This window comes from Thunnus maccoyii, chromosome 13, assembly GCF_910596095.1.
Source record: "Thunnus maccoyii chromosome 13, fThuMac1.1, whole genome shotgun sequence".
NCBI classification, from domain to species: Eukaryota; Metazoa; Chordata; class Actinopteri; order Scombriformes; family Scombridae; genus Thunnus; species Thunnus maccoyii.
In genome coordinates, this window is record NC_056545.1 from 23,051,745 (window position 1) to 23,079,518 (window position 27,774).

The 27,774-nt window shown below is 41.3% G+C and overlaps 1 protein-coding gene and 1 long non-coding RNA gene across 5 annotated transcripts; one reads left to right on the forward strand and one right to left on the reverse strand.

Annotated features, from left to right (window-relative positions):
* Window positions 1-692: 692 nt before the first annotated feature.
* ksr1a (kinase suppressor of ras 1a) lies at window positions 693-27,774 on the reverse strand. Of its 3 annotated transcripts, XM_042432007.1 has the most exons (22): window positions 27,428-27,774; window positions 27,240-27,309; window positions 16,064-16,204; window positions 12,033-12,180; window positions 11,449-11,938; window positions 9,967-10,148; window positions 9,496-9,565; window positions 9,252-9,335; window positions 8,983-9,044; window positions 8,788-8,897; window positions 8,125-8,293; window positions 7,717-7,758; window positions 7,330-7,378; window positions 7,140-7,203; window positions 5,882-6,175; window positions 5,605-5,801; window positions 5,399-5,495; window positions 4,877-5,010; window positions 4,362-4,493; window positions 4,094-4,229; window positions 3,743-3,876; window positions 693-2,411 (listed from the first exon to the last, which is right to left on the reverse strand). In XM_042432007.1, exons 3-22 carry the CDS (start codon window positions 16,193-16,195, stop codon window positions 2,405-2,407), a joined length of 2,733 nt encoding a protein of 910 aa, XP_042287941.1. In that variant the 5' UTR covers window positions 16,196-16,204; window positions 27,240-27,309; window positions 27,428-27,774; the 3' UTR covers window positions 693-2,404. The 3 variants fall into 3 exon arrangements, with proteins under 3 accessions (XP_042287941.1, XP_042287939.1, XP_042287940.1); XM_042432005.1 differs by having other exon boundaries at window positions 27,240-27,774; XM_042432006.1 differs by lacking the exon at window positions 7,717-7,758 and having other exon boundaries at window positions 27,240-27,774.
* Window positions 7,387-22,241, forward strand: LOC121910717. Of its 2 annotated transcripts, none has more exons than XR_006099721.1 (3): window positions 7,387-7,659; window positions 9,992-10,083; window positions 21,733-22,241. It is a non-coding gene; the product is annotated as an uncharacterized LOC121910717 (long non-coding RNA). The 2 variants fall into 2 exon arrangements; XR_006099720.1 differs by lacking the exon at window positions 21,733-22,241 and adding an exon at window positions 17,323-17,686.

The following is a 27,774-nucleotide window of genomic DNA, read 5'->3' on the forward strand; positions in this document are numbered from 1 at the left end:
TGCCCTGCCCTGATTGCATCCTGTATTCAGTTTCTATTTGCAGTGGCTAAACTTCTGTTACAGAAGCATTAGTGACATGAACCCATCTGATGTACACTTGGGAGAGAGCACTACTTCCTACACACTCAAGTAGTGACGACCAGCTTATTTTCACTAATTTAACCATTACACTGAGGATCCTGCTGACATGCCCCATTGATTGGTTTGCAGAAATGCAGAAAAAATGTTATAAATAAATGCACGCTTAAATAATTGCATGAATATGTAGACACATATCCATGCACCTCCCATCTTTGTCCCAGCCTAACAACTCCGACTAACTGAAATTAAAAAAATCCTTTTTCCTTTCCTTGAATGACACCAAAATCATAACTTGATTAAATTTGCACATTTTCTCTGTATTTCTATATAACTAGAATTTCAGTTCAAGCTCTTATGATTCTTTTAAATTTCACCTGATTTACTTGCTTCAGTTGTTGTTCTATATTTGCACGTTACATACTTGCACTGCAGCGACTGGAGCTGGAATGTGTAATTTAGCTGCTATTAATGTCTTGTTTGAAGTGACATTAGAAAGCTAAGTTATTGTAAGGTACATCAATTAGACTGTAACCTCATACTGTCAGGGGGGCAATTACAGCACTGCAACAGTAAAATAAGTGTCCACTCTATTGTTACATGACAAGCCTCATTTTATTGTCTTCCATGGATGAAAACAGAAACTGCGTGTACAGAATGGTAATCACATGCAATACAAAAATATGAATTTTTACAACAACATAAAAAAACATGTATTGGCCCATTCTAAAAAATTGTACAGCTTTTATACAGTATTTTATACATGAAAAAAATATAAATATATATACATCTGTAATAGCCATAGCAGTACCTATTCAAAAATGTTGTGATGTATTTTACATATAAAATGTTTATACAAATATTAGAAGAATCATGTTAATTTGCTATACATTAAATAATGTATGTACATTACATACCATTGGATTTGCAACACATTTAACTGCAGTCTTTCACGAAACCAACCCTATGTATTCCAACACAGTACGCTCACTCAGTCGCACGTGCACACACACACACACACACACACACACACACACACACACACACGCACACACAACACATAAATACAAGCACGCCAACTGAAGCCAGCAATTACAAACAGTATACACAAGCGTGCACAAGAGGTAATGTTTTAGGAAGATATAGGACACTTTTGCGCCAGGTTCCTGATTTATCTTTTTCTTTTTGCGCAGAGAATGAAATCACTCAACTTCTTGAGAGAAAGATCTTTCTAAATAACTCATTTTCTCATAAGGTGCACTTTACACTTCAATGCATGGACATTATTAAAAAGTCTTTAATCATAAATAGCCAGCATTATTCTATTCCCAAGTGGATTGTGAACGATGAAGGGAATATTTCACCAGTTTCTTTTCATTTTTCAAATGCGTCCAATCAACGGTGAGTTTACCAGATTATATTCCAAAAAAAGACAACATACAAGTGAGCATATCACACTGTCCAAGCCTCTGAGACCCTCCTGGAGAAAGAAAACACTGCAAATATGACTATTCAAAACCAAACTAAAAAAAACAACAACAGCAACAAAAAAAAAAAAAAAAAAAAAAAAGAGTTCATGATTATTTTTTTCCTGTTGACAAAGTGCATATTGTGTCTAGACATGGGCTGGTGAACGTCTCAGCACATGCCATCACACAACCATTAAAAAACTGGGTGAGAGGAGCTGAGAGGCAGTTGGTTTGAGAACATCACTCAAGCAGCCTGTCAAACGTGTGTCAAACCCTCAAGGAAAACATTGATAAATGAAGTGGTCCATTTAGTAGTAGGGTCCATTTTATGTCCAGCAGTGTGTGTGTATGTGTGTGTGTGTGTGTGTGTTTGTGTTTGTGTTTCAGAGAGGAAAAAGAGCCATGTGGTCAGGGCCCCGGCAAGAACAACCACATCACAGCAGCACAGAGAAGGTGAGCGGGCCGAGGACAGGGCAGCCATCAGCAGGCACAGACCACAGCACGCCAGTCAGTCTCAGCAAAGACACCACAAGCCAGTTAATTCACAAGCCTCAGAGTCCCGAACAACGTTACAGAAAAAAACCCAAAAAGGAAGGCAAAGAGATATTAGACGAAAGGAGGGAAAGCGCGGAGGACGGTCGTCCCCTCCCTCCCGCCACACCTCGGTCCACCGATCCTCTCTTCCGAACAAGAAAACGCAACGGTTAGACATGGAAGATCAGACTGTGGATTAGTGGAAGCAGTGTCTGTTTCAGGCAGAGGCAATGCTTTGATCAATCCTGTAAGAGTTAAGGATTCAGGAGCATGCAAGGCAGACCCAGGCTTTGTTTTGCATTGCTTATGTTTCAGAGTGACTGCTACAACCTAGATTAGAGAAGAGAAAAAAAAAGAAGAAAAGAGAGAAAAGAGCAAAAGGAAAACACAAACGTTAGACGGTTAGTGAAAGTTGAAGAAAGAAAGCACAATTTGAAAAGCAGAAAGATATTACATACACATAGATTAGGTAAAAGATATTCACTAAAAACAGGTCAGGCTGTGTGAGTTCAATCCACAAAGAGATTGCTTGAATATTAATTTCATCATTTCAGGTCCAAGCAGACCTAAAGTCATTTGTGTTGTTTTCTTTTAATCTCCCATCAACCAGCTGAAAAAAAAATAGCATTTGACCACACAGGATTGATAGTGAAGCCCCATTAAAGATAAAATAGTTGCATGTAGTATTTGAGCAAACATGACAAGAGGTGTGTGAAGAAGCAAATCATAGGCAGAAAGCAGATAAAAGTAGGAATCACGACATGAAAGTGAAACTGTAATCATATCATGTGAATAAAGGTGTGGATGGGTGTGTTGCTGCAGGATGTGGGTAAGAAAAACTGGTTCGGGTACAAAATGGAGAAATGTTCAGTGTTACCACATGAGCATGATTACCAACAGAGATGACAACAAGCTTTTATGGCCATGACTGTATTTTTTTTTAGACCCTATTTGTTTCCGTATGTACTAAACTGAATTTTTAGTCAGTTGTTTCCCGCTTTAGAAAGCTACTCTCACCTAAAGATGAAATGTCACACAATGCCCTTTATTTATACCTAGGTGACAGTAAGTACATCTTCCTCCTACCTCCGAAACTGGAAATTGCCATGACCATCCAATCTCACTGTGAGACAGTCGTGACATTACAAAACTGTACATGTAAGAGACAGCGACAGTCATGCCCTGTGACACTTTTTTTTCTGTCAAAAAATGTGTTGTTTTGGTCGAGAGACAACTGTCAAGAGTGTTGTATGATGAATAAATTAAACAATTCACATTTACATATATAAACCATAACGTTCACATTCCATTTGAGAACAAGCATCCGCAGCTAAAGAGAACTATGCCATGGTGCAGTGACAGAGTGCATGAGGGTCATGTGTGATGCTCAACAGAAATACTTCAAACCTTTTTTTTTTTGATATTAAAAAAATTTAACAAATTTTTGAATCTTATTTCTACATAAGACTATGCAACCCCAACTCTAACCCTGAGGCAGAAAACTCTGCTTCAGTCTCATATTGTTAGTTGAGTTTGGAGTCACTGATCATTATTAAGAAGCCATTGTACCACGAGGAAATAGCAGATACATAATAAGAGATCTTCTTTTGTTTTCACATGTCCAGTGTCGTTAAATCGTCCTTTGTTTCTGGGATACCTACTCTGCAGACTTCCAGAAGTGTCCTGGGTGGGACAGCCTGCGGTTGAGTTTGGGCAGCTTCTCCAGCATGTCAGCCAGCTGGGTGAACGTCGGCCTCTCTCTCAGGTCGTACGACCAGCAGGCAGAGAGGATCTCCTGAGACAACAAACCACTTTGTGTCAATACACATAGAAAAATGCTGAGCCATGTGCTCGCTGGACTGTGGACTATGAATGATGAACGATCTAACATGTTTTGCAACATCTTGATATCTCTGCCTAAATATTTGCATCATTATTTGCCACTCTTACAAAAGCAAAATAAATATGCACTTTTTTGAATGACTGACAATTTTGCTTCCGTTTCAACTCACAGTGACCTCCTTGCCCAGGCTGATCTCTGCCAGGACCTTCTTTATGCCCTCTCCGCTCCCCACCTGCCAGATGGTAGCTTCCACAGGCTGGTTGGTGATTGGCCAGTCCCTAGCTTGGAGCTCATACCAAATGGTGCTTAAAAGGGGAAAGCAGAAGTATGATTATTCTGTCAAATGGTAAAGTCTCTAAGTAAAAGTAAGCTCTTCTCAGTCAAAAACAGGTGTGACAGGACAGTAGGTCTCCAAAACTTGTGTGTGTATAGCTTACCCAAAGGCGTACACATCTGCCGAGGTGGAGAAAGGAAGGCGGTCCTCATTGTTACCTGGGCTCATCCTGCGCACAATCTCTGGTGCGAGATAACAAATCCAGCCATGTGGAAGTTTTAGTTTATTCTCACGCCTGGAAGAAAAAAAAAGCACACTTTTCAGTAACAAAGCAAATGAAGTGGAAAGATGCATTAACTAGAGTGGAAAATACATTATCTACTACTGCAAAACAGCTATTCATAAAGCCAAACACATACAGAGTACAAGCTGTGTGTTCAAATGTACTTCAAAAACAAGAGTGTGCTGGAAGTTACAATGTACAATCAGGAGAACTCAGTCTTTGCAAAAAAAAAAAATACTGGCTGACAAGGGAGATGGATGTCTGCAGGACTGGAGCCACTGTGGACCTCAGCAATTATTACAAATCACTGGACCTCCCCAGGTAATAGTAGTGCAGTGTGAACAGCACTTTCGCTGAGGTTGTGTTTTTAAGCCTCTCAAGTGGAGTTTTCTTACCTCCCCTCCTGAACAACTCCAGAGATCCCAAACAGCCCGAAGTCTGTGATCACAACTTTATTGGTATCATGAAAAACGTTCTTTGACTTCAAGTCTTTGTGAACAATGCCTTTAGCGTGCAGATAGCCCATTCCCTGTAATGGAAGACAAACATTGACAGTTCATGAGGCGCTGGCACACAGGCTCTGATGTTAATTCAGACAAGTCTTGGACAAAGCTGGATGTCTAAACTGCTCTACTTAACATTTATATCAATTTGAAGGTACATAATGTGGACTCTGGTTATGTATTTTTGAATTCAAAACATAGTTTCCTTGCATTGTTGGACAATTAATGTTTTTTCACTGTGGCATTTTCTTTTCATGCACATATTAAGACTGAACTGGCAACATGATCTTGGGACATGAAAGCCAAAAGTGAAAACTAAAGAGCAACAAGGCAAAATTACAAGTTTTCCAAAATGCAGAAGTTTTAAAATCAAATGCATCAATGAGAGCTCTGACTAGACATAAAAAACATTACCTTTACAATCTCCTGAGCGATTTGTCTGGTCTTATTAATATCCAAAGTGTTTTTAGTGTCTCTAACAACTGAATACAGCGTCCTCCCTTTACAGAAACTGTGGAGAGAGGTGAAGAGAATGAGGATACACTGACGATGAAAACATGTATTCAGGACAGGTTAGAATCATTTTAGAGGTGCAGTATATTTGATATTTCTGCTCTTACCTGGTGATGATGGCTAGGTGTGGTGGAGCCATGCAGGCCCCCATGAAGAGGACCACGTTCTCATGTCTGGTCTGTCTGTAGTTCATCACCTCCTTTTTAAAGAGCTTCAGATGGTCCTGGTTGTTCCCATCGATCTCAAGAAGTCGGATGGCCACTTCACCATGCCACCGACCCTTGTGCACCTTGCCCCAGCGGCCCTGGATGAGAAAACAACTTAAGCCTGAGTGGCCTTTTTTAGAATATGATACATATACTAGTCTCAGTGAGGATTCCTCACCTTTCCTATGAGTTCTCCGAGGTCTAGCTGCTCAAACGGGATGTCCCACTCCTGCAGGTAGACACTGGTCTGGCTCGCCTTGCGGGAGATGGGGCCCTTCCACTGGTTTCCCCGAGAGCTGGGCAGATCGTCCAGCTCATCGCCGTCACACTCACCGTCGGAGCCCATGTTCATCCTCATATCCTCTCCGTCATCCTCATCCTCCCCTTCGTCCTCATTCTCCTCCTCATTGTCCTCGTTCTCCTCCTCTGCTTCAGGGTCTTCATCTTCAACCTCAATTTCCTCCTCCCCTTCCTGCAAGAGTGTGGTGATGGCTTTGTTATTCTCCTGTGTATAAAGGGATAACGCTATCTACCTAAAGCAAGGTACCCAGTTAAGTGTGCACTACGCAGTGTAGACATGTGAAAATGACTTAAGTACTGGTAAATTTTTCTTTCAAAAATGTGCTGTCGCTCTTAAATGTATTCTGTAAATCATGAGCCAACATTAACTTACTATTGTTTTTTCTTTACTTTGTGTTGCTGCCTCTATAGTAAAATAGTGATATTTCCATGTCAGCAACACTCTCCTGGTTAAATGAATAACATCACAACCCCTGACATCATCACAGCCAAACAGGTCAACCTGGTTTCAATAAACAGTTGTCAGGGGAGCTGCTGTTTAAGGTTAATGCCAGGCCATTTATGCTGAGATCTTTTACAAGAAACCTGCCATTTGGGTATTGTAATGGCATGAAAAATTGCCATCATTATCATGTTCACTAGGAAATGACCTAATGTATCTGACTGAGTAACTATAATGAGATCTGTTGCCCTTATAACTGCTTCAACACAGTTTGAGAGAAATTAGTTCGACCCAAGTCACTCTGCTTTGACAGCTGACTTTCAAAAAAAAAAAAAAAAAAAAAACTCCTCTTGGTGCCATAACAAACATCTATTTAAATGTACGTCACCATTTTCTCCTCTGTGTGAGGTTAAGAGACATTTGTGTGTTCTGTGGCACCAGTCCAGTACTTCCAAAGGTTACTCCATGAGCTCTACAATGAATCTGGCTCTTTCAGTTTAGACATATATGTGCTACAGTAGCTTTGATGGATAACATTATCAGTCTCTATCAGTATATTAGTAAAAAAACAGAACAAAATATGATGCAAGATAAATTTCATAAATATGAGTCTTAATAGCCTCATAAGCTGACAGTAAAATCTGGAACTTAAGTGTATTTTCTAGACTGCAAACACAACATGTTGCGAAATTACCTCTTCATCTTCATCTTCTACCAGCTCAGCATGTATGTCATCCGCTGATTGCTCTATTTCACTGCTGTGATACAGAGATTTGGTATTAGAGGGTTGGATTCCGGGAAAAACTAAATATTTTAACTATTGTATCATCAGTGAATCTGATTGAACTTGATTTATTCTAAATAAATTATAATGACAGTCTTACACAGTGTCTTGGAGGACATCCGAGTGCAAAGTAGCAGGACTGGAGACATCTGTGGAGAGAGAATTAAAGGTGGTTTAGGAAAGAATGAGAAGAATGAGAAAAATTATTCTCCCTTTTCCAAAGGGCTTGGTGCATTAGCCTCTTGGCCGACCACATACAGAACAGAACATGACTGACCATGCAGTTTCCCACTACCACCAGCAGATGGGGTCAAAATGGCTCCTAGTGTCAACATGCAAACCTAGTGCTGGCACACAGTGACAGACAGCTAACTGCCACAAACCTGACAGCAAACATGCAGAGGACAGGGAGAACTGCAGGGAATCTAAGGTTTGGAGAGTGCAAAGATGGGATAGTAACAATGCATCATGACATTTTGGGACTCACCAGGGAAGATAAACTGCTGTCTATGCTGAAAGTAACAGGCGGCTTTTGTAAAAAAAAAAAAAAAAAAAAAAAAAAGAGAGGGAAAGACCGACAAGCATTTCAGGGAGAGAGACTGTTGGTTAGAGAAGCTTTGAATTAACAGACTTTGTAAAAAAAAAAGCATATCTACAATTGTCTTTCAGTGTTAATGCCATATATGAGCGAAAGGGAGAGAAGTATGTTTGAGGCCAATACTGTTAAACTGGAAAAGTGATCTAGGGAAAAAAATCTGTATCATAAGGGAAATGAAGACTACAATTCTAGCATGCACATTTCAGTACGTACAATATTTTTGTTTGTCAGGCTATATGGCTATCTATACTTGTGTATATCTGTGTGTCTCTGTATACAGGCGTCTGTGACGCTTACCTGGGAAGTTAAAGCGGCTATCCCGATGGCCTTTGGGCGAGGGGTTGGGTGGTGGAGTGGCGCTGGGTGGGTTGCTCTGCTGGAAGGGTGCTGGGGAGGAGGGTGTGGATGAGGTGGTGGAGGACGGATTGCTGCTGGAGTCCAGCTGGTTCAGCACTGGAGGATGATCCTGGTGGGACGGGGATGAATGCAAACAACACTAATCAGGATTGATGGATGATGGTCATATGATATTATATTTAAAATGACATCTACAACTTCTGCATTTCATTTTACATTGCAGCAGTCAGGTGAGGTTTTCAGGTGAATCTGACAGATTTCTTTATGGCAGAAAGAAGAATGCTTGATGGCAAAAATGGCACAAGTGTCATTAATTTTTACAATGTTTTGTAAGGGCAGATGGTAGAATAGGATCAGGCAGAGATACAAGTTATCTGTGTAACAAGAACCAATGGGGATTATTGCAAATAAAGTCTTAATTCCCATACATATAAACACTAAGTGCCATAGACAAGACTCTAGTCTGGCACTTCAGTGCCACTACATTATGGCTGTATTGATTTACATGTTGATATCAAGCTGTCATAGTTAAGTTGACAATGACGCAGTGCTGTTTCAAATTACAACAGTCGGACAGTGTAGAACCCATAAGCCTTTTTTTACCTTTTTGGTAATGGCCTTTGGTAGTGTGCCAAACTGTGGTGCTTCTGGCGGCCGGTCCACAGGGTTGTTTATATCAGACGGAACAGACTCAGTCCTTCGAATTTTGGCAACTAGAAGAGAATTACGTAAGGTCACAATGTATACGCACACTCATTGCGTCAATATGTTGCAGATTGAGGATACAACAAAGCTTACTTGGCAGAAAGGAGATTCTGCAGGATGGAGCTTCTTTCGTGCATTTGTTGTGGCACTTTAACCTGCGCAAAAAGTAGGCAGCATATTAGAGATGCAGTAGCTATCAGCACATGGCACCTAGAAATCACATGTATACCACGGCCAAGGATCAAATTGTGTCAGAGCCCTCTCTACTGTGTCTTGTGTCTGATGTGCTACTGTTTTACTATCTCGGTCAATAATAAAAATGTTGAGTGAACTGTGCATTAAAAAGAAAGCGCTCAACTCACCGACAGTGTTTGCACTTCACCCCAAACATCATGTTCTTCTGGCACACCTGACATGTCTGGGACAACCAGGACTTGGTTGAAAACCTGAACAAATAGAAATGCTATTAGACCTACAGCGTTAAAGTACTGCACAGTTATTAATATGGTTAATTGATTACTTCATTAAGAACAAATCTAGTTTGTTTGGTTTATTATGATACATGCTTAGGATAAAATATTCTGTGTGAGAGCAGGAAAGATCTACCTGTGTGTGACTGCTAGGCCTATGTCCCTCCTCACTGCTTGTGGGGAGTTGCGATGCACTGCTACGTTATCTAGAAGGAAGGAAAAGAAAGGGAGAAAGATTTAATGAAGTGACCCCAGTGGTTAATCACATACTGAGAATTTAACAATTTAGATTTTGTCATTGGAACAGGGTCAAACTAAATTTCGGATGTGATTTCCACACACAGAAGGGATTGTGGAGATGTTGCAGACCCAAACTTTTCATTCACATTTAAGCCCAAACACACACATGCAAGCACAAGAATGCATAGAAAATAAAGATGAGGAATTGAATTTTCCTAGAACCCATTATACAACCAAACTATGCAATTAAATGCAGAAATGTCAATCATTTTGAATAGGTCATCTGGGATAAACCACTACTTTTGAAATGTCAAACATGCGTTCACCAAATGTGCAAAATAGAAATTAACACACGTGCATGACTCACTCTTAATGGTGCTGTGCTCTTCCAGGAGGGTTGGCGTGCCAGGAAGGGTGTAAGGTGCTGTGGTGGCAGCCGGGGTGACTCCAGGGGTGCGCGCAGACATGACAGGGTAGCGAGAAGGTGAGTCCTCACATCCATTCCCATTGACTTGCATATTCAGGAACAACTTATTCTTTTTAATACATCTGGAGGAAGAGAAAACAAAAAAAGGAGAATTAGAAGGTATACAGTATATGGGCAAAAACCAGACAGGATACCTCAGAATGTCCACAGAACCGCTTGCGCACTATACTGTATGAGACAGATTATGTAAGGGCTAGAGAGAGGCACGTTGTAGCACCTAAATAGCATTGGCATGGGATAACCAGGGTGACATCCCTAACACCCAGATTGAAGTCACAAGGAGGACTGATCCATGAGCACCTAGTAGTGCCAGTGCTGTGACGGTTTATACACACATGCACGTACGCAGGGACAAACTAGTAAGATTGTCCGAGCATGCGTTAGATGCATTGGATCTATGTCAGCCATGTTTACTTCTGCCTTTGCCAGCTTTTTTTTTTTCAGTTAAGCTTTCCATAAACAGACAGGATATTATGGATAAACATGTGGCTTGTTTGTGTATGTGCGTCCAATCACAATAGAGAGAGAGAGAGAGACAGAGAGACAGAGAGGGATTGTGTGTGTCTTGCCACCTCTGAGCATTAGTCCTAGGAAATACTTCCTGTTTTGACATGACTCATAATCTCTGGGAATCTGTATGGGGATTAGCTGCAGTCATACAGTCAGAGCAAAGGAGCAACAGGCAGGATGTGAAAAAGGGAGAAAGAGACAGAGAGAGAAAATGTGAATGTATCTAACGAAAGCCTGACACAGCGTAAGACTGAAGTGAGACACTAGACAGGTGCTTTCACCAGCAACTGTTATGATCACTCTATAGTTGATGATAAGGAATATGTGACTGTAACAGCAACCTAGTTACTGTAATACCACCATGACCAGGCTGCAGCACCCTTTAACTGCTATTTCTCTTCACTATATGTGGTAGTTTTACAGGTTAACTGTCGAATTTTACAGTGGTAAAGGACAGTTTGCCCTCATATATATATGAATATTCACCTCACTGTATCATAGCCAGAATAAAAGCAGATACAATTTGTCATGTTTACAGCTCTGGCTAAGTAATGGAATGGTAAAATAATTTCAGTAGACTCCAAATGAAAAAGATCTCAACAGGACATTTGTGTTGCCATCAACAGGCCTTGTTAGAAACATAATAATAATACTATTACTACTAATAATAAATTAGCTCTCCTCTCACAGGACCCCCACAACACCCATAAACCTGTGCCATAAAAGCCAAGAGTGGCTGAGGATTCCCATTTCAGTTCTACTAGTTCTACTATGACCTACTTATGAAAAGTTCTGGAAAAGGTGAATTCTGTAACGGTGTGTTAGTCCCACCATCTTGAGCTGAGCACCTACTTGTTGGTGGGTGGGTCTTCGATGCGGTTGCCCAGCTGGGACTCGTGGCTTTTGCTGCGTGTCAGGGTGATGTTGGGAAGTAGATGCAGCACTTTGCGGGACGGAGGTGGAGGGGTGCAGGGGGGCTTCAGTCGGTGACGCCTCTTTGAGGGCGGAGTTATAGGTGGGGTGGAAGTGTGTCCGTGGAGCCGAGCTGCACGAGCTACGGACATGGGGAATGGATCTGTAAGGGGGCTTTCGCTGTGGATGTATGACATCTGCGCCTCAGGTGTGGGCACCGCTGACACTGAGCCTGAGCGGGGATGTGGGAAGGCAGCGCAGGGGGTGGATGGTGTGGACTGGACGGCGGATGGGCGGGCTAGAGGTGAGGGACTGTGAGGGCGGAGAGGTGTCCCCAGGTTGGTTAGCTGGTCTGCAGTCAGTAGAGAGCCGCTGTCCCTCCTGGTGGGCTCAGACAGCCAGGGACTGCCATCTTCTCTAAGTTCACCTCCTGATCAGGCAACAACAACAAAAAAGGCACTAGTAAACCCAACGAGAATACAGTGTGATGCATTTGATCATGGGAGCTTGGAGCGAACACTTACCTGATTCAGTGGCACTATTCAGACAGGAGAGGGCAGCACTGAGCCTGGCACATTCTTCTGAACTGGACCCTAGCCTTCGCATTGTATCCCTAACCTGAGCACCTGTCATCTGCAGTAAGGCATCCAGGGACAACTTCGCTTCCACTGCCTGCAGAGGAGGAAATGACATCAATAAAAAGCCTTTTATTGTAAGTCTGCATGGTGTAGTAGGCTGAAGCTCAGCATTAAAAAGGTCAGCATGGTCTGGCACTAAATAGGTCATACAACCTCTGAGAGATTATACATTACTACAGACATGATTTATGCCTAGATCAGTGTATATATATATATATATATATACACACACATACACATACATACATAAACACTCTGCTGTAGTCAAGATCACCTTTGTTCAGCTGAACAAAAGTTCAAGACCAAACACAAACAAACCTCTCAGAAGGTTTGTACTCAGATTTAGTCTGTGTCCATTCAATATTTTCAATATTATATTCTACATTCTAGTGTTTGAGAGTCAGCCATGTTCATTCACATTCACTCAGAGCGTTCAAACTAATGCAGTAGATGAAGTAAAGCATTGAGAGAGAGCTTGATGTACAGAGGTGAAGGTAACTTTGATAAGAGATAACAGGAAGTAAACAGACATGTATTATGTAGAGTGAATACACACAACACGACATTGTGCTAGTAGAGGATTCCATTGGTAAGGCAAACATCACAAGAGTAGGTACCACTGGTGGATAACAGAACAGACTACAATAAGCACACTTTTTATTTAAGAATATATAGTTAGAAAAAAGTACACCTTTCGTATGGACTAAACAATTGAAGTGAAATTGATTTTCTTCCTCATGAAGAGAGGTGTTCAATGTCTCACTAATTCTGGGCCTGAATACACTGCAACCTGCTTTGCCTCAGGTTCATAATGGGTGCATATGTAAATATATTAAAATAAAAAAAAGAAAAAAGGACATAATAACATGTGTTTCTCCCCATATTGTGAGGTTACCGCTCCACATTATGTGACAACCTGCAATCAACTACTTAGAACTGACAACTATTGTTGTCAAATTAGAATAATAATTTGAATTGGGGCTGCAACTGCAACAGTTTTCATTATTTATTATTCTGATGATTATTTTCTCAATTAATCGATGAATCATTTTGTTTATTAAATGTCAGGAAATAGTGAAATTCCCCACAGCCCAAGGTGACATCTTCAAATGTCTTGTTTTGTCTGAACAACAGTCTAAAACCCAAAGATATTCAGTTTACTATCATGTATGACTAAGAAAAGCCTCAAATGCTCACATTAGCTAAAGCTGAAACGAGCAAGTGTTTGTCATTTTTCTTTAAAAAAAAAAAAAAAAAAAAAGACTAAAATGACTATTTGGTTATCAAAATAGTTGATTGTTTATGTCACTTGATAGTTGTTTATTTTCTGTTGATCGACTAGTCAGGGCAGATTAAAACCTTGTTCCGAGAGCGCAAACACTGATCAGAAAACTAGGATCATGAATGAAGACAGCCAAATGCAACATGACTGAGAGAGAACACAACATGAGAGAGAATACAAAATGTGTATCTTTGACTTTACATTGTTAAATCACCATTTAGTTAAATTGTAGTTTGAACATCAAGCAAGGCTCTTTCTTGAGAGAATAATCCTTACACTAGTTCCATCCATATACCCCCAACTCTTGCTTAGTAAAATATGTGTTTCTTTGTTCAAAGCCTTTCTCTGTTTCCTCTTATTTCCATCTGTTATACAGTATACACCACTACCAGCCTTTTATAAAGGATAGAATAGCTGAGGACCAGGGGTCAAAGACTGAACAAGAACTGAAGCTGTATGGATACAGACCTACAAGACTGAGCTATGTACTGTTTATTTCGTGTTCAGTTACTGAGACAGTAGGCAAGATGTCAGTACATATAACAATTTATGAATCACAGAAGGAAACGGGAGATAGTCCAGTGAGTTTAGGATGTTTTTTGTCATGGGAAGTGCGCAATTGCTTATCAGTCAGGTTAAACTCTTGCTCTGAGAGGGCAAACACTGATCAAAAAACTAGGGCAACCTCCCACACTGATGTGTATACTGTAAGCAAAAGGAAGCGCATACACACACACACACACACACACACACACATGCATGCAGACACACAAGGATACAAGCAAGGGTGTGAGATGTGATATTCAAAAGTGGCTGTGGGCCCTCCACTCCCACCTTCTCACTCATAACAACATTACATTCTTAGCAACATGAACAACATAACTGGTATAAATGATTGCTGTGTTCAGAATTGCTCTTTATGTGTACACAGCATTTAACATCACAGATGGGTTTTCATTGCACCTAAAATTAATTATTATAAAATTTATTTAGAAAATCTGAGAAATGTATTCCTGCAAAAATATTCATCCTATGGGCTTGGCCTGTGAGGGGTCAAATCTAAATGCACTGGCAACCTTTTTCTTGTGGCGAGCACGGGGTCAATCAAAATAGGGCTGCTTAGAAGAGCCACAGTGAAAATTAATTAGTTCACAGAAAGACACACATGCTCATTTAAGAAGCTGCCAAAATCCACATGCTTGTATCACATTATGCAATTCCTCACTGACAGTCATAGAATGAGAGCAGACAGGTTGGACTCTATGTAAAAGAAAAAACAAAACAAAACATATGACCATTGTAATGTAATGGCCCATCTAATAGACCTCATAGTATAGAGCGAGGAGATGCACTGTAGAAATCTCAATCTAATAATGTTTGATCTAAATGGGTCATCAACATGCCATGACGATGCTACATCTTTTAGGAAATCCCCATTGGCATACAAGATAAACAAATGAGCACTTTCACTATGCTACCGAAAAAAACTCCGTTTTCTAGCAAAAGGCTAAATTCTTTGAGGGTTAAGGTTGAGGTTTAAACAGCGCACTGAGCATGACAGATATGACTAAGCCGTAAACAGAGGACAAATAATCAGATATGGAACAAGGCAGTGAAACGCATCAAAAAGCATGTACAAGCTCGGTACATATCAAAGAATAACAAGAGCAGAAACATTTAAAATAAGCAGGTTACGGTCGGGTCACAACACAAAGACAAACAGACAAGAACAATACAAACATACAGTAGCCGAGAGGGATTAAAAGAGTTTACAGCAGCACAGGAAGGGGAGCCAGCGGAAGGAGGAAAAAATGACAACAAATCATGCTGAGGAATGGCAATTACACTAAACTTGTGAAATAAGGAAATGAATGCAGTTATGTTAATGGATTTTTGTCAGGTGTGCATAAGCAGCTAGTTGCAGGGTGCTGGTGTAAGGAGCAGTGATCAGTCTGATGGTGAGCCCGGAAGACCTAGTCATAGCAAAACAAAGTAATGGGAGCAGTTTCTTTACGAACCACTAACATGACCTCTTTTTAGCAGCAATGCTTGATTTTTAATGCGTTAACAATCATGAACAATTATATTGGTAAAGGAACTTTCCAGTAGGAAATATCTCTTTTAAGATCTACGCTACTCCACAAAAGACACAATAGCTGGAGGGGAGTCAGGGTCCTGCTCAGGGACACCTCAGCAATGTTGACCAACACATATTAAACATTACTGAACTCAAGCCTTCAATCTGTAGGTGGGCCACCACTGGGCTACCCAGTAGTGGCCCACTCATTAACAGGACAAAAGATATAAATGGCAGTTTGCTTGGAACTGGATCTGCATGCAACCAAGAGGGGTTAGTGTAAAGATGTATGTCTTTTCTAACTCACTAACCATTCCATTTCAGTTCAAGTGCATCTGTTTGAGGCTTTAATATCATGATCATAAAAATGATCTTTTAGAATGACATTTCAATGGTCACACACTGGTCAAGTATTCCTCATTCACATGTGAGTTAGTTCTGGCTATACATATTGAATACACATAAATGTGACACAAACACAGTCACCAAGGCCAGAGAGCAAGAGATAGAGAGAGAAAGAGAGGGATACTGATATTCACACAAAACAACATGACCGACCTCAATGAGCTCTGGTCGCAGGTTGATGGTGCGTAGCCAGTCTCGCAAGTGTGGGTAGCTGTCCAGGGCCTCAGGCCTTTCTGTCTCTGGCACTTTCTGCTTGCACTGCAGCTGTTTACAGATGTATTTCATCAGCTTCACCTGCAGGGAGCAATAGAGAACACAGCGCAGATGGGAGGGGTTAGAGGGGAGGCTCACAGTGAGCTAGGAGCTACAGCCAAAAGAGCAGGCCTTCGGTGTGGAGGAGATCTCACACCTCTGTGTTGGCACAGAGCCCTTAGCGAGATGACAGAAATTCTGCAGAATATGTATTTTATTACTACTATAATACCGACACAATTATTTGGAGCAGTAACACAATTACTACTGACTACTGAGTCTTCTACAAAAGTGACATAAACAGGCCTTTAAACAGATCCATCTTAGATTCATCACCTCACCTGACGCAAACTACTATATATTTCCATCGACAGATGCCTCTTCAATATGATAAAGATTAACCTGATGCATGAATTACTCCATAATTGCAGTTTTTCCATCTTGAACTCAATGTACCTGCAAACATTCCAGTGTTTGTTTAACCCGATTTCCCAGTTCCCCCAGTGCAACAGACAGTTAATTAAATATAAACAGCAATTATTATACAGAGGAACAATGAGCTGGTCGTCTAATGAGTGCATCTGCTGTGCTGCCAGAGCAAACAAGTTCATGTGGAACAATCAAGAAGCTTAGTGACATCAAAGTTCTCAGTGACCGAAGAAAAGTGCCATATGACCAGTCAATTTTCCAGTTACAGGGGTATTGTCTTTTCATAACCAACTCTGACACAACATTATAAAGAAGGTCATCCTTTGTCACAATCAACCTTATATCTATGACATAAAAATTACGTTAGGACTGCAATTAATGATTATTATGATCATTAAAATAAAATAATTGGATTTTTCACTGTTGTCTATAAACACCAGACAACAGTGAAAAATCCAGTTTACAACTGAAATATATTCAATCTAGTACAATGAAAGACACAAACAAATTGGCAAATCCTCACATTTGAGAAGCTAGAACAAGAGACAGCTTGACATTTCTGCTTTATGCATTTCACACGATTATATAAAAAGATATTCCTGTGTTAGGCAATCTAAACAATAAAAGCCTGTAGTTGTGGTCACATGGCTGGACACAGGCAAAAACAGTTAAGGGTCACCGCTACAAGGAAGCATCACCCTCCTTCCCCTTGTGTCTTTCCTCCTCTGCAGAAAGTATCCCCAACGTCTCCACCATCTGGGGGCTCTGCTGATGAAGCAGGGGAGTGAAAGGAGAGAAGAAGAAGAAGAAAAACAAAAGCTGGCATGCTATCCTTTAAACATAGCTCAGGGTAGTAGCTTTCTGACGCACAGCAACCCCCCCTCTGATCTTCCTCTTGACGCTTGCATCTAGTAATCAGCACATTAATGACAACAGGCCTGATTAAGACCTTTGCTGTAGTGTCCCAAGCTTCTTGCCAATCTATGTAAATGATAACACTGGATTCTTTTACTTTTTGTCTCAAAACACTTATAAGAAGATAAAATAACGACTTATGAAGCTCTGACACTTAAACTACTACCTCATTGCTTTCCAAGCCAATGTTAAGTGCAGTGCTCCTGTGAGTAAGTATAACAATGAACACCATGGTATTGGTTTGCAGCGGCCTGCGTTGTGCCGCTCAGCGCTGCCGTATAGTGTGTCTCCTTATCTCACAGTCTATCTGTAAGAGTCCATTACAGCAGGCAGCACCTTCAGATGAGCCGCGCAACACCAGCTAGCTCTCGACCCACTAGACACCTCTCGAGTGCCTGAGCAACAATGAGCGGCGCGTGTCTTTTCTCCGCTCATTCAACTCTCTCCGTGACACGTACGCTCGCCAACAAGACAGAGACTCATACAGCCACGCTACTCTGGGAAAGTGTGGCCTTGGGATGTAAAAAGGCTGCTAACAAAAGCACCTCCACTGTAGTCCAGAGAGATGAAAGCAGAGAAAGAGGATGGAAAAGGAGTTAAATGCTCTTCGTATTGACTCTGACGGCTGCTATTCGGCTCTGCAATTACTTATCATTATAAAATAGCCAAACCATGTGCATTATAGTAATATAAACTGATAAAATATCAAATTTTTTGCTTAAATGCAAATGTTCAGACCTTACATACAAGTGGAGTGATGTGTTGCCCTGGAGTTTTCACAATATCTGTAGAGTGTGAACCTTATTTTAGGTGCATGCATTTGACTTTCTCATTCTCTTAATCAAAGTTGGATTGGAACCCCATGTTTTCAGAACATATGCAAACAAACTGGTAGACAAGCATGTATAAAAAGTAGATGGGAGACACATAGTCAGTATTACATCATCAGTATTACAGAGCCTCCTTGATTTATCACTGTGCTCTCATCAAGTGTCTGAATTAAGTGTTTCTCAGGGTCTGGACAAGAATGGCCAACAATAAGAGACCTTTACTAGATGTGGCTAATGAGCTAGCCTCCTGCTTTACCTCCCTATACACTAGTGCAGTCCTGTGACGTCAGGTTACCTAGCAACCCCTCTTCTGAGTCGTCAGCAACATTTCAGTGGGATTTTCCCATACATGTGAAACACAAAGCTCTGACACAATACATCTCAACATATGACGGTCATCATGTGTCTCAGCAGGATAATAACTGTGGTGACTACAAACCATGACTAACAATTTTATCTTCAGTCACACGCAGAGCACTGACTTCTGCTATTATCATCCTAAATAAATAAGGTGGATAGGATTACGCAAGCACAGAAGTCCCCAGATCCCTCATTGATATCAGTGATGTGTGTATTTGTGTTGGGAGCGACAAACCGAAGAGATAATGACAGGGCCCTTGCATATTATTTTTGGTGCAGAGTGGAGAAAGCAGCATTTGACGTGTGGCCTGGAGGTGGGAGGAAGGGGGGGGAGGAAGGGGGGGGATGATGGCGTCAGAGCCCACCTGTCAGCAGAGCTAAACAACACCATGGCAACGGCCTAATGCTGTGAGGGGGATGAGTGACAGCCAGTGTGTCAGCCGCCACAGAGGAGAGTAGAGTCCCAGCAGAGGCCTGCCTGACACAGCAGACATGGGGAGCAGATCCCACTGCTCCCATTGTTTTCTCAAGGCTCTTGCTGACACAGCCACTTTGGTGCACCTGCCAAGGATAGCATGGCCTGTCTGAGAACTGAGCAACAAATGCTCTATCCCAGAAAATGATATTTGCACAGGAAGGTCAGTTCACTTCTCTCAGACTAAAAAGGCAAAGGTTTCTTGTTCTCAGGCTCACTGAATAGGAACACACCTTGTGTCATATTAGCTATATGTCCCCTTTGGTCCACAGTCATTCTAAAAACTAACTCTACGTTTGGTGGGGATCAAATAAAATGTATAAACTGAACATTAAGAGTTGAAAATGTAATTGTTCTCAGATGATAGATCACACACGCTTGCTTAAAACAATAATTTATGATACAAATGCAATCTGAGGAAAAAAAAAAACCCACATCTGTACACAATATTGTCACTGTCAGCCACAAAGGGACACAAGGACAGGGATCATTTTGTTTTTACATGGTTGCTGCCTGTAGACTCTTCTGTCTTTAGATGTGGCAGCTCCAGTCAGTGTCACAGTCAACATTGGATGTGACAGTAGCAACAGTAGCACTTGGAGCTGGGAGATAATGCAAATTCAATGCTAATTTTAATATTGCCTTCAAGGACGCATTTTCTGCAGGGTCAGGCAAGTAAACAACGGCCGATATGCACTGTTTTATCTATGCGTAAAAAATGATGAAGATGTCAATAGACATAAAACAGAGTGGGGCCAGCGAGGCCAAGTTATGCAGAGGCCAGGTCACATGGACTTTGGGGGGTGGTGGGGTGGGGGGGTGAACACACATGGTTGACAGTCCCTGACAATGGCCTGCTGCCCCTCCTCCATCATTGTTATCTCCTGTGCGGGGGGGGGTATACAGACATATCCTTGGCCTTGTTTAGGCTTACATATCTGACAGAAAAACATGTCAAGGGTGCCATTTTAAAACATACACACAATTTTTGTCACACTGTTAACACATTTTCTGCATCAGGACAGCAATAATTAAAGTACACTGATAGTAAATATATGTCGCTAATTTTAACCATTTACAACCAGACATACCATGATCACTCCCTTATGATTTGGTGCTTGGGCAAGAATCCCCCACCCCCCCCTTTCCACAAAAGAAGTACACCAGACCTCAAAATTACAGGATATAATGCAACTCATCCTGAGTCAGTTTAAGAATAGATCAAGGCCTGCCTACACTGTTCAACCATCCTGATTTCCACATCATGCAGTCCATTCTTATTGGCTACGCTACCCTTAATGTAAGAAAAAAGAAAAAAAAAAAAAACGGAAACAGAGACAGGGTCAGTGTTGCTACAATCATGGAGTTGTGCTTCCTCTATACTCTCATGTAAGCGACATTCTCCATTGTCTTCTCCTAGGCCTCCGACACACACACACACACACACACACACACACACACACAAGCAGCGGTTGTCATGTCATAAGAAGCAGCCCAGCGGATTGGCTTTGATTCTCCCCTCCCCTTTTCCTCTCTGCTTTCCCCTCTTGCACAGGCTCTTTGCGCGTCATTTGATTTTCTTATTTAACAACCAACCCTGAAAATGCGTAGGAAGAAAGATGTCTAAATATAGATGCAGCCACAACAGCTCACACCAAGAGCGCACAGCAAACTCTCTCCAACACCATGAGGAGACAAAACAGAGTGACGCTTTGCTGTTTGCTGATCAACATGGAGAGCAGTCATTAAAAAGATAAGATGGTGAATTGCTTTTATGTTAAGGTTTACAACAATGAATACACATCTAGCAACAATTGGTTTATGGTTATGTAAAACACAGTACATAAGCAAAACACTGAGCTCTCCTGTTATTAAGATGTTTTCAAGTTCATGTTGCTAAGTGTCAAGATCATGAAGACTGATTTGGTTAAACCAAACACACAAGCTACATCGGCAGTGGATATGATAAAGTGAGAGTCAGGAATATATAAAGAGCTACAGTAAAAGTAACACGGAGGCAGCATGAGAGGCAGACAGAGACCAGGATGAGTGGGATTAACATGTGAAAAGTGAAGTACCAGTTAGCACTCCATTTGAGAGGCCAGTATCATTATCCTCTCACTGGCAAGGCAGGAAAAACACACAGTTCAAGTGGAATAATAAAGCTCTCTCAATGAGAGTATAAAGTGAGTTCAAGCCTCTCTTGATTGCACTCCAGTGCAATATGGGAGCGATACCCCTTTGCACCACGAGTGCGACAACGACTTTGACCTCGCACAGTTCGCTCAGTGGCTTTAAATCTTTAGTTGCAATGACATCTATCATGTCTAGTTATCTCTGCTATGGAATGGTTTACATGTGATCACCTGTACACTGATGTGGGAGTTGCGAGCCAGTGTGTTTGCTAGAATTTGAGATGGGTTTTAGGGATGTCTTGTGCACGTCTGGAATAGAGCACTTGACATATTGGCTTGAATGTGGAATTATAATGTTACCAGGATATATAGAATCCTCCTAAATCTGTGATTAACTCCCCAATCTGCTGACTTCAAATATTTTAGGCATGTGGCAAGTGAAATCTCAAGGAAGGCTCAAGCAAGAAGTGAAAGTGCACACTTATGGCAAGATGTGGTTTCAAAACGTTATGCCAGTAAAGACATAGGAAGTAAGACTGCTGATAAAGACAGCAACCCGTGCCCGGCCAGCTGCACTTGAAGGACTGCTAAAAGACATCTAGACCACTCTGCAGGCTTCTTAGCGATGACGGATATTTGAATGTTACGAAGAGCCTGATCACAAATCACCAGCTGATTTGAACTGCATGTTTTGTCAGTTCTAAATCCTTTGTACTAGCTTAAACAATATAATGACAAACTGGGAGAACTACTACAAAGAGATTCGATGTATTGCTTGAATGAAGGTTAAGTGCTTGACAAATAAACTGGTGCATTGCCTTATTAATAAATGTTTACTGTTCTCTTTTCTTTTCTCTTCTCTTGTTCCATTACAGGGTGCTCAAAGGTCGCGGAGACCTAAAGAACAGCAACTATGGAGCTAGAAGCAATGTTAATTTGATGACAGGGAGACTTGAACACAATTCTAAAACTTAAAGTGTAACTTCACCCCCAGGGCTGAGCCTAACTCCACCCACTGCATAATTTTGAAAAATGCTAAAAAGTGAGCAAGGATGTGTGAGGCAGGAGTTGCTCAGTGACATCCCTGGCCAGAGAAAAATGATAATAATAATAATAATAATAATAATAATAATAATGAGAGGAAGACAAGTGTGACATTTAAACAAGCCAGAAGTCATTTTTAAATAAACCCATCTGTGTTTAACTTGGTTACAGAGTAGCAGTGGACCGCAGCTCTGCTCCGCAGCAGACAGGTTCAGTAATGGTGGAATGCTGGTTATACCTTGATTTAATGTTTTGAAACAAGATTTTACCGGCTGATAACTGCAGGAACAGACAGCCGGAGAGTTTAAGAGCTACAAAATGTGAAGAGGATTTCTGTTGGTTTTTTGGCTGCCAGAAGCATTTCCTCCTACGGTCAGTCACAGACAGAGATTTCCTCCAGCAGGTCAGTTCTGCTGTTAGCTGCTGTTAGCTCCTGAAGCTAAAAATGTCTTGATCAGCATGTATTTGAAAATGAGCGCGGGCGGTTTCACAGACTCTCACACTCAAAAATAGGGGCTGGGGGAGGCGGGCATTAACATTCTACTATCTATATAAATTTCATGACGTAGAGAACTCCCGAATGGTTGACATGGCCTTGCCTTTTCAGGACTGATTATAAACAGCAGATGACAGGTGGAGCCATTTTCAACCCATGAAATGCCAATTTTTATAAATTTGGTGTCAATGTCAATATTAATACCAGCATTGACGTGTTTCATCACAGTACAGTCATATAATTTAGTTCACAGCTCAAAAAACACGTTTAAATTTAAAATGTCAGCAACTTTACTTCACTTAATCTTAGAAAGTGAATAAATGTATTGCCTCATTTAAAAATTCACCTGTCACTTTCTCAACAGTCTTCCCCATTGCTTTCTTCATAACCAATTCTCTGTTTATATAGTTGTGACTTATCTCCTTGTTTAATTGACAGGAAAGTAGGTTCCAAGCAAGACTCTACTTGGTTTGATCATTAAGTCATTCTGAATAAATCAAGAACAAAAAGAACTATTCATACATGCTCCACTCAACCCATAACTAATGCATACAAGAAGTAGAAAATAAAGAAAATGAGAAAGAATAAAATGACAGTAAAACAGTACAAAGTAAGCACTGGAAAATGTGTTAGACGATAAAAAGTTAAAAAAGGGAACAGAAAATCATTTCACCTAACACCTGCAGCTACAACAAAAGGAAGATTTTGTGCCACCGGATCTCACGCAACTGAGTAGAGATACCACAAGAATAACAAACATTGATATTATCAGCACATCACCACCAGAACTGAAAGTAAAAAAGCCAGCAAATACAGTAGTAGTGAAAGGGGAGGCAAGGTATTGTTTGGGTTTAAACTGAGGGCTTAGGACCAGGTCTAAAAAGTGAAGCTAATGCGGAAGTGCGTTACACCTGCATTCTTTCTAATGACCAGCAGGGGGCGACTCCACTAGCTCTAAAAAGAAGTCTGATCGTATGGAAGCCTGTGAGAAAATGGCCGTACTTCTCACTTGATTTATTACCTCAGTAAATATTTTCCTAACGAGTTTATGGTCTCAATTGCTAGTTTCAAACGATAGACAATAAAGCAGGGTATGCTTTAGTGTGTGGCTACCACGGTGACAGAGGCATAGCAACGTCAGTTATGTATCATAACCCCAGATTCTGAGTGTAGGTGTATCCCTCTAAGGGCTGTCGCTCTTTCACAGTGTGCTTTAAGTTCATGTAAGTTACTTGTAACATTTTGGTTGTCTAAAAAATTCTTGTTCAGCGTTCGGTTTTACTAAAAGACTCTCTAAGGAGTTGGCTGTTCAGTTTTTCCGGTAAGAACATTTTGTTTTAAGCCAAAATTAGCATCCCAATGAATATCAGAGTTAACGTGAATTACGGATGCACCTTGCTAACCAAGCTAACAGGTAATGTCTACTGTTTAGCAGTCTATGTTTAGCTGTGCTGTAAACCAGAAAGTATCTACTACACCAGTTTCCAAAGCAGCAACCAAAAGCCAGTTACCAGTTGGAGGCTGTCATCACTCTGCTGCTGAAGCTGGAAGTAGATTTGTGTGGGTTCAAAACCAAAGGTTTCTGGTTGTTCTGATCCTAAACGTACAATAAGAAAGAACTGAACTTTGCTAAGATTACAAACTAGCAAAAAACCACCTTCAGGTAACCAGAGCCACTGTTTGCACTTCTGACTTTCAGGGATAACCCCTCACAACAGGCCAGGCTAACCACAGGAAAGAGCCCTCAGAGCTGTTTTCATAGTCTTCAAGAAATATATGAGACCAGCACGGCCTGCCCATTGTCATGTAGAACAATGTCGGTGCAAAATGCATCTACAAGACAGCGTACCTCAGGAAGTACTCTGCCAGATCACGTCCTGTTCCACATAGTGACGAGGTACGCATGACAATGGATGAAGAAGACTTGAAGCATGTAGAGGCAGGCAGGCAATGAACTTCACTTTACATTTCTCTATACAAACTATGTCACACAGGACCACTGACACGTGGTTTCTACCCAGATGGAAAAAGAGTTGTTCTGCTCCATTCAAATACAATCAGGCCAAAACTGATGGCTGCTGGCCTTATACAGTAGAAACAGTATCTGTGATCAAGGACTAGCTCCCAGTTATATACAACTTATGAACCTTACTAGAATGTTTCACAAACTAGGGAATAGTCTTATTTTTTATAGTATAGCAGTCTACTCCCCACCTCATAAATTGAGTTTGCTTGAAAAGACTGAGAGCAGATATTTAAAAAAACAAATTTCTAACAAGTTCAAAACATTTGTGTGAAGAAATTAAAATTCTACCACTGACCCTCCAAAAAGCAAAGAGGAGATTTTTGTTTAGTATTAACAACCTCAGACAGACAAGGTTAGTATTTGATCAACTATCTTTAAGATGAGAACACATATGTGACAAAATGATCAATTCAACAAGTGGGGTTCATTCACACTTATTGTACAAAATCAGTGCTGAAATGGGCAAAAATAAAAACGCAAACTGATCTATTAGCTGGCTGGTTTCTACTGAGAGACTTTGAATTTTTCATTGAACGCTGTTTACTTCAGCCTGTGAAAATTTTGCTCCAGCACCGTAGCCAACCTGCACCTGATGCTTGCCAGCTAGGAAGCTGCTGTTACCCAAATTATTTTGTAGACATTCATATTACCAAACTGGAAAAGCTGCACCTATAAACATAGGACTGCTTTGTCATCACACACTTGGATACTCCCATCACAAATACAAATGGATCTTTTGAGCAGGCCATGCTTTATTGCCACCTGGCCTACTGCAGCAACCCACAATCGGACAGTAATGAGATCACATTGTAACTTCGTGACTGAATAATGTTGCTTAAAAGGGCTACTTTCTTCATCAGCCGTGATTCTGGACCATTTTGAAGGTCACTTGAAAACCAGTTCAGCCAGGCTATTGCTGTCGCTGTGTGGCTGAAACTGAATGCCCGGAGCTCTCTGGAACATTAGTTTTTAGGGGCAACAGCACAATTGTTCACGGGGTGCTCAGTTATACAGAAATAAAACAGACATGGATAATTGATAGCCTCTAGCCAATCAGGAGTGTGTATTCCTTTTATCCAAGGTATAAGGCTTAAATAAACCATGAGCCAGAAAACCCATTTACCATCTATCATGTCTCCAGGATGTCAGTATGTCTGGAGCCATATACCGAAGATTTGTTCATCTAATGTGCAGGCTGTCTTCTATTGCTTTTCACAACTCCATGTCTCATCAAAATGCACTGTATCAGCCTTTTATACCCCACACACCAGCCCCCTCTTCCCATCACCCTCCTCAGCAGTACAGGGCCTGTTGTCCCCTCATGGCATTGTTACTAACAACATGAAGCTGTATTTTCCATGATATGATTTCTTCAGTCATCTCGCAGCTGAGGACATTACAAAAACAATATGTGACTGTAAATATCCAATGGGTGGAAACACGCAAAGCCTGAGATAAAACTGACTCTTATGAAAAGGATTATCAACATTACTATAAAATTCACATAGTAGGAATGATTATTTTAAAAGATTAATGAGCGCCACTTTACATAAAAAGGTAATACTGAGCATTTCCAATCTGCATTTGAATTTTTGTAAGAGCATTTTTTTTATATAGGCATGATGTGTGCATCCTTGGCCGATGCTTGCATGCGACCAGGCATGACTTCTCTACGGTGCTGCCTACTGTAGTAGGATATGCTGAGGCCCAATGGCTCTTGCGCAAAGCAATGTCAAGTCATCCCAACGCGACTGAACTGAATCTGCATCCAGATGCAGGAAAAGCAGCGCGCACATCAACCCCCTGTCTGCTTACGTTGGGGGAAAACTGAATAAACACATGGAACACGTCGTACATTTCGTTTTGGATTTTCTCTTGCAGGCCTCTCGACAAACTGTACAAACACGAAAATCCTTTGCAGACAGAGCAGGATCCAGCAACATAAATGAAAAGCAGATTATTAAATGTGTGCCATTAGGCCAGGCTGAATTCAGCTGCACACCACGGGTGCTGTGAACTATCCGAGGGGGCTCCTGACAAAATCTTGCCACCTATAGAGAAAGAGGTCACACAAATAACAGGAGAAAGCATCACTAATATTTCGATAATTTAGGAATCTTCTAGAGAAACAATTAAGCACTCAAGCAACATCGTTACTGAGTCATCTTCACCTCAATTTATCGACCCAGTAGTATGTTCTAAGCGACAAAATGTGCTCAGCTCACTGATGTGATAGGGCGCCTCGCTTGCAGCCAATATTAAGCCTATATGAGGCGGACATAGCGTTAGGGCTTCATGACTCCGCAATTTGACTAGACTGCTTTCTATTGCAGGAAGGGATTCTGACATATCTGAAATGCACATTACCTCTAAAGTGCGTATTTCTTGCTGTGTGAGGTCGTTAGACGCGGCGCATTTGGTCCGTAGCCCCTGTAAACTGGAGATGGAGATATCAATCATATTCTGGATGAGTTCGCATTGATGTAGTGCGGCCATCGCTGCGCCACCGCCACTATCCCTCTCCGGCTGCTCATCACTCTCGACCATCTTCCCACCTTTAGCAGACACACTATCCATTCCTCAGCATTGGGCACGGCTGGAAGGGCTAGAGTCAAACTGTTAAGCTCAAATAAAACATATGCAGCAGTCCAGCGACGCAGCGACCTATTGTGGAAGTTAGCTGACAGCAAATGTCCCCTGCTCCCAATCTGGGAAAAAAAAGTCAGGATGCAAACTAAATATTTTTTTCTTTTATCAAAACAAGCAGCTCGACGGTAACCCAGGTTGTGAAAGCGGCCCAAAGTCCAGTAATGCGCGACTTGTATTTGGAGTCCGTAGGCTACCGACGAGAGGCTACTCTCTTCCACCGACAGCTCTGGCAGAGGCTTTCACCGTCTGTCAG

Bases quoted from the DNA above. Each gene is read 5' to 3' on its own strand.
- ksr1a (XM_042432005.1), bottom strand. From the start codon at position 27,449: ATGGATAGTGTGTCTGCTAAAGGTGGGAAGATGGTCGAGAGTGATGAG. The intron at 9,566-9,966 runs GTGAGTCATGCA...CCTTCCTTCTAG, and splicing joins AGAGCACAGCACCATTAAGA to ATAACGTAGCAGTGCATCGC. The intron at 8,898-8,982 runs GTAAGCTTTGTT...ATTCTCTTCTAG, and splicing joins CAGAATCTCCTTTCTGCCAA to TTGCCAAAATTCGAAGGACT.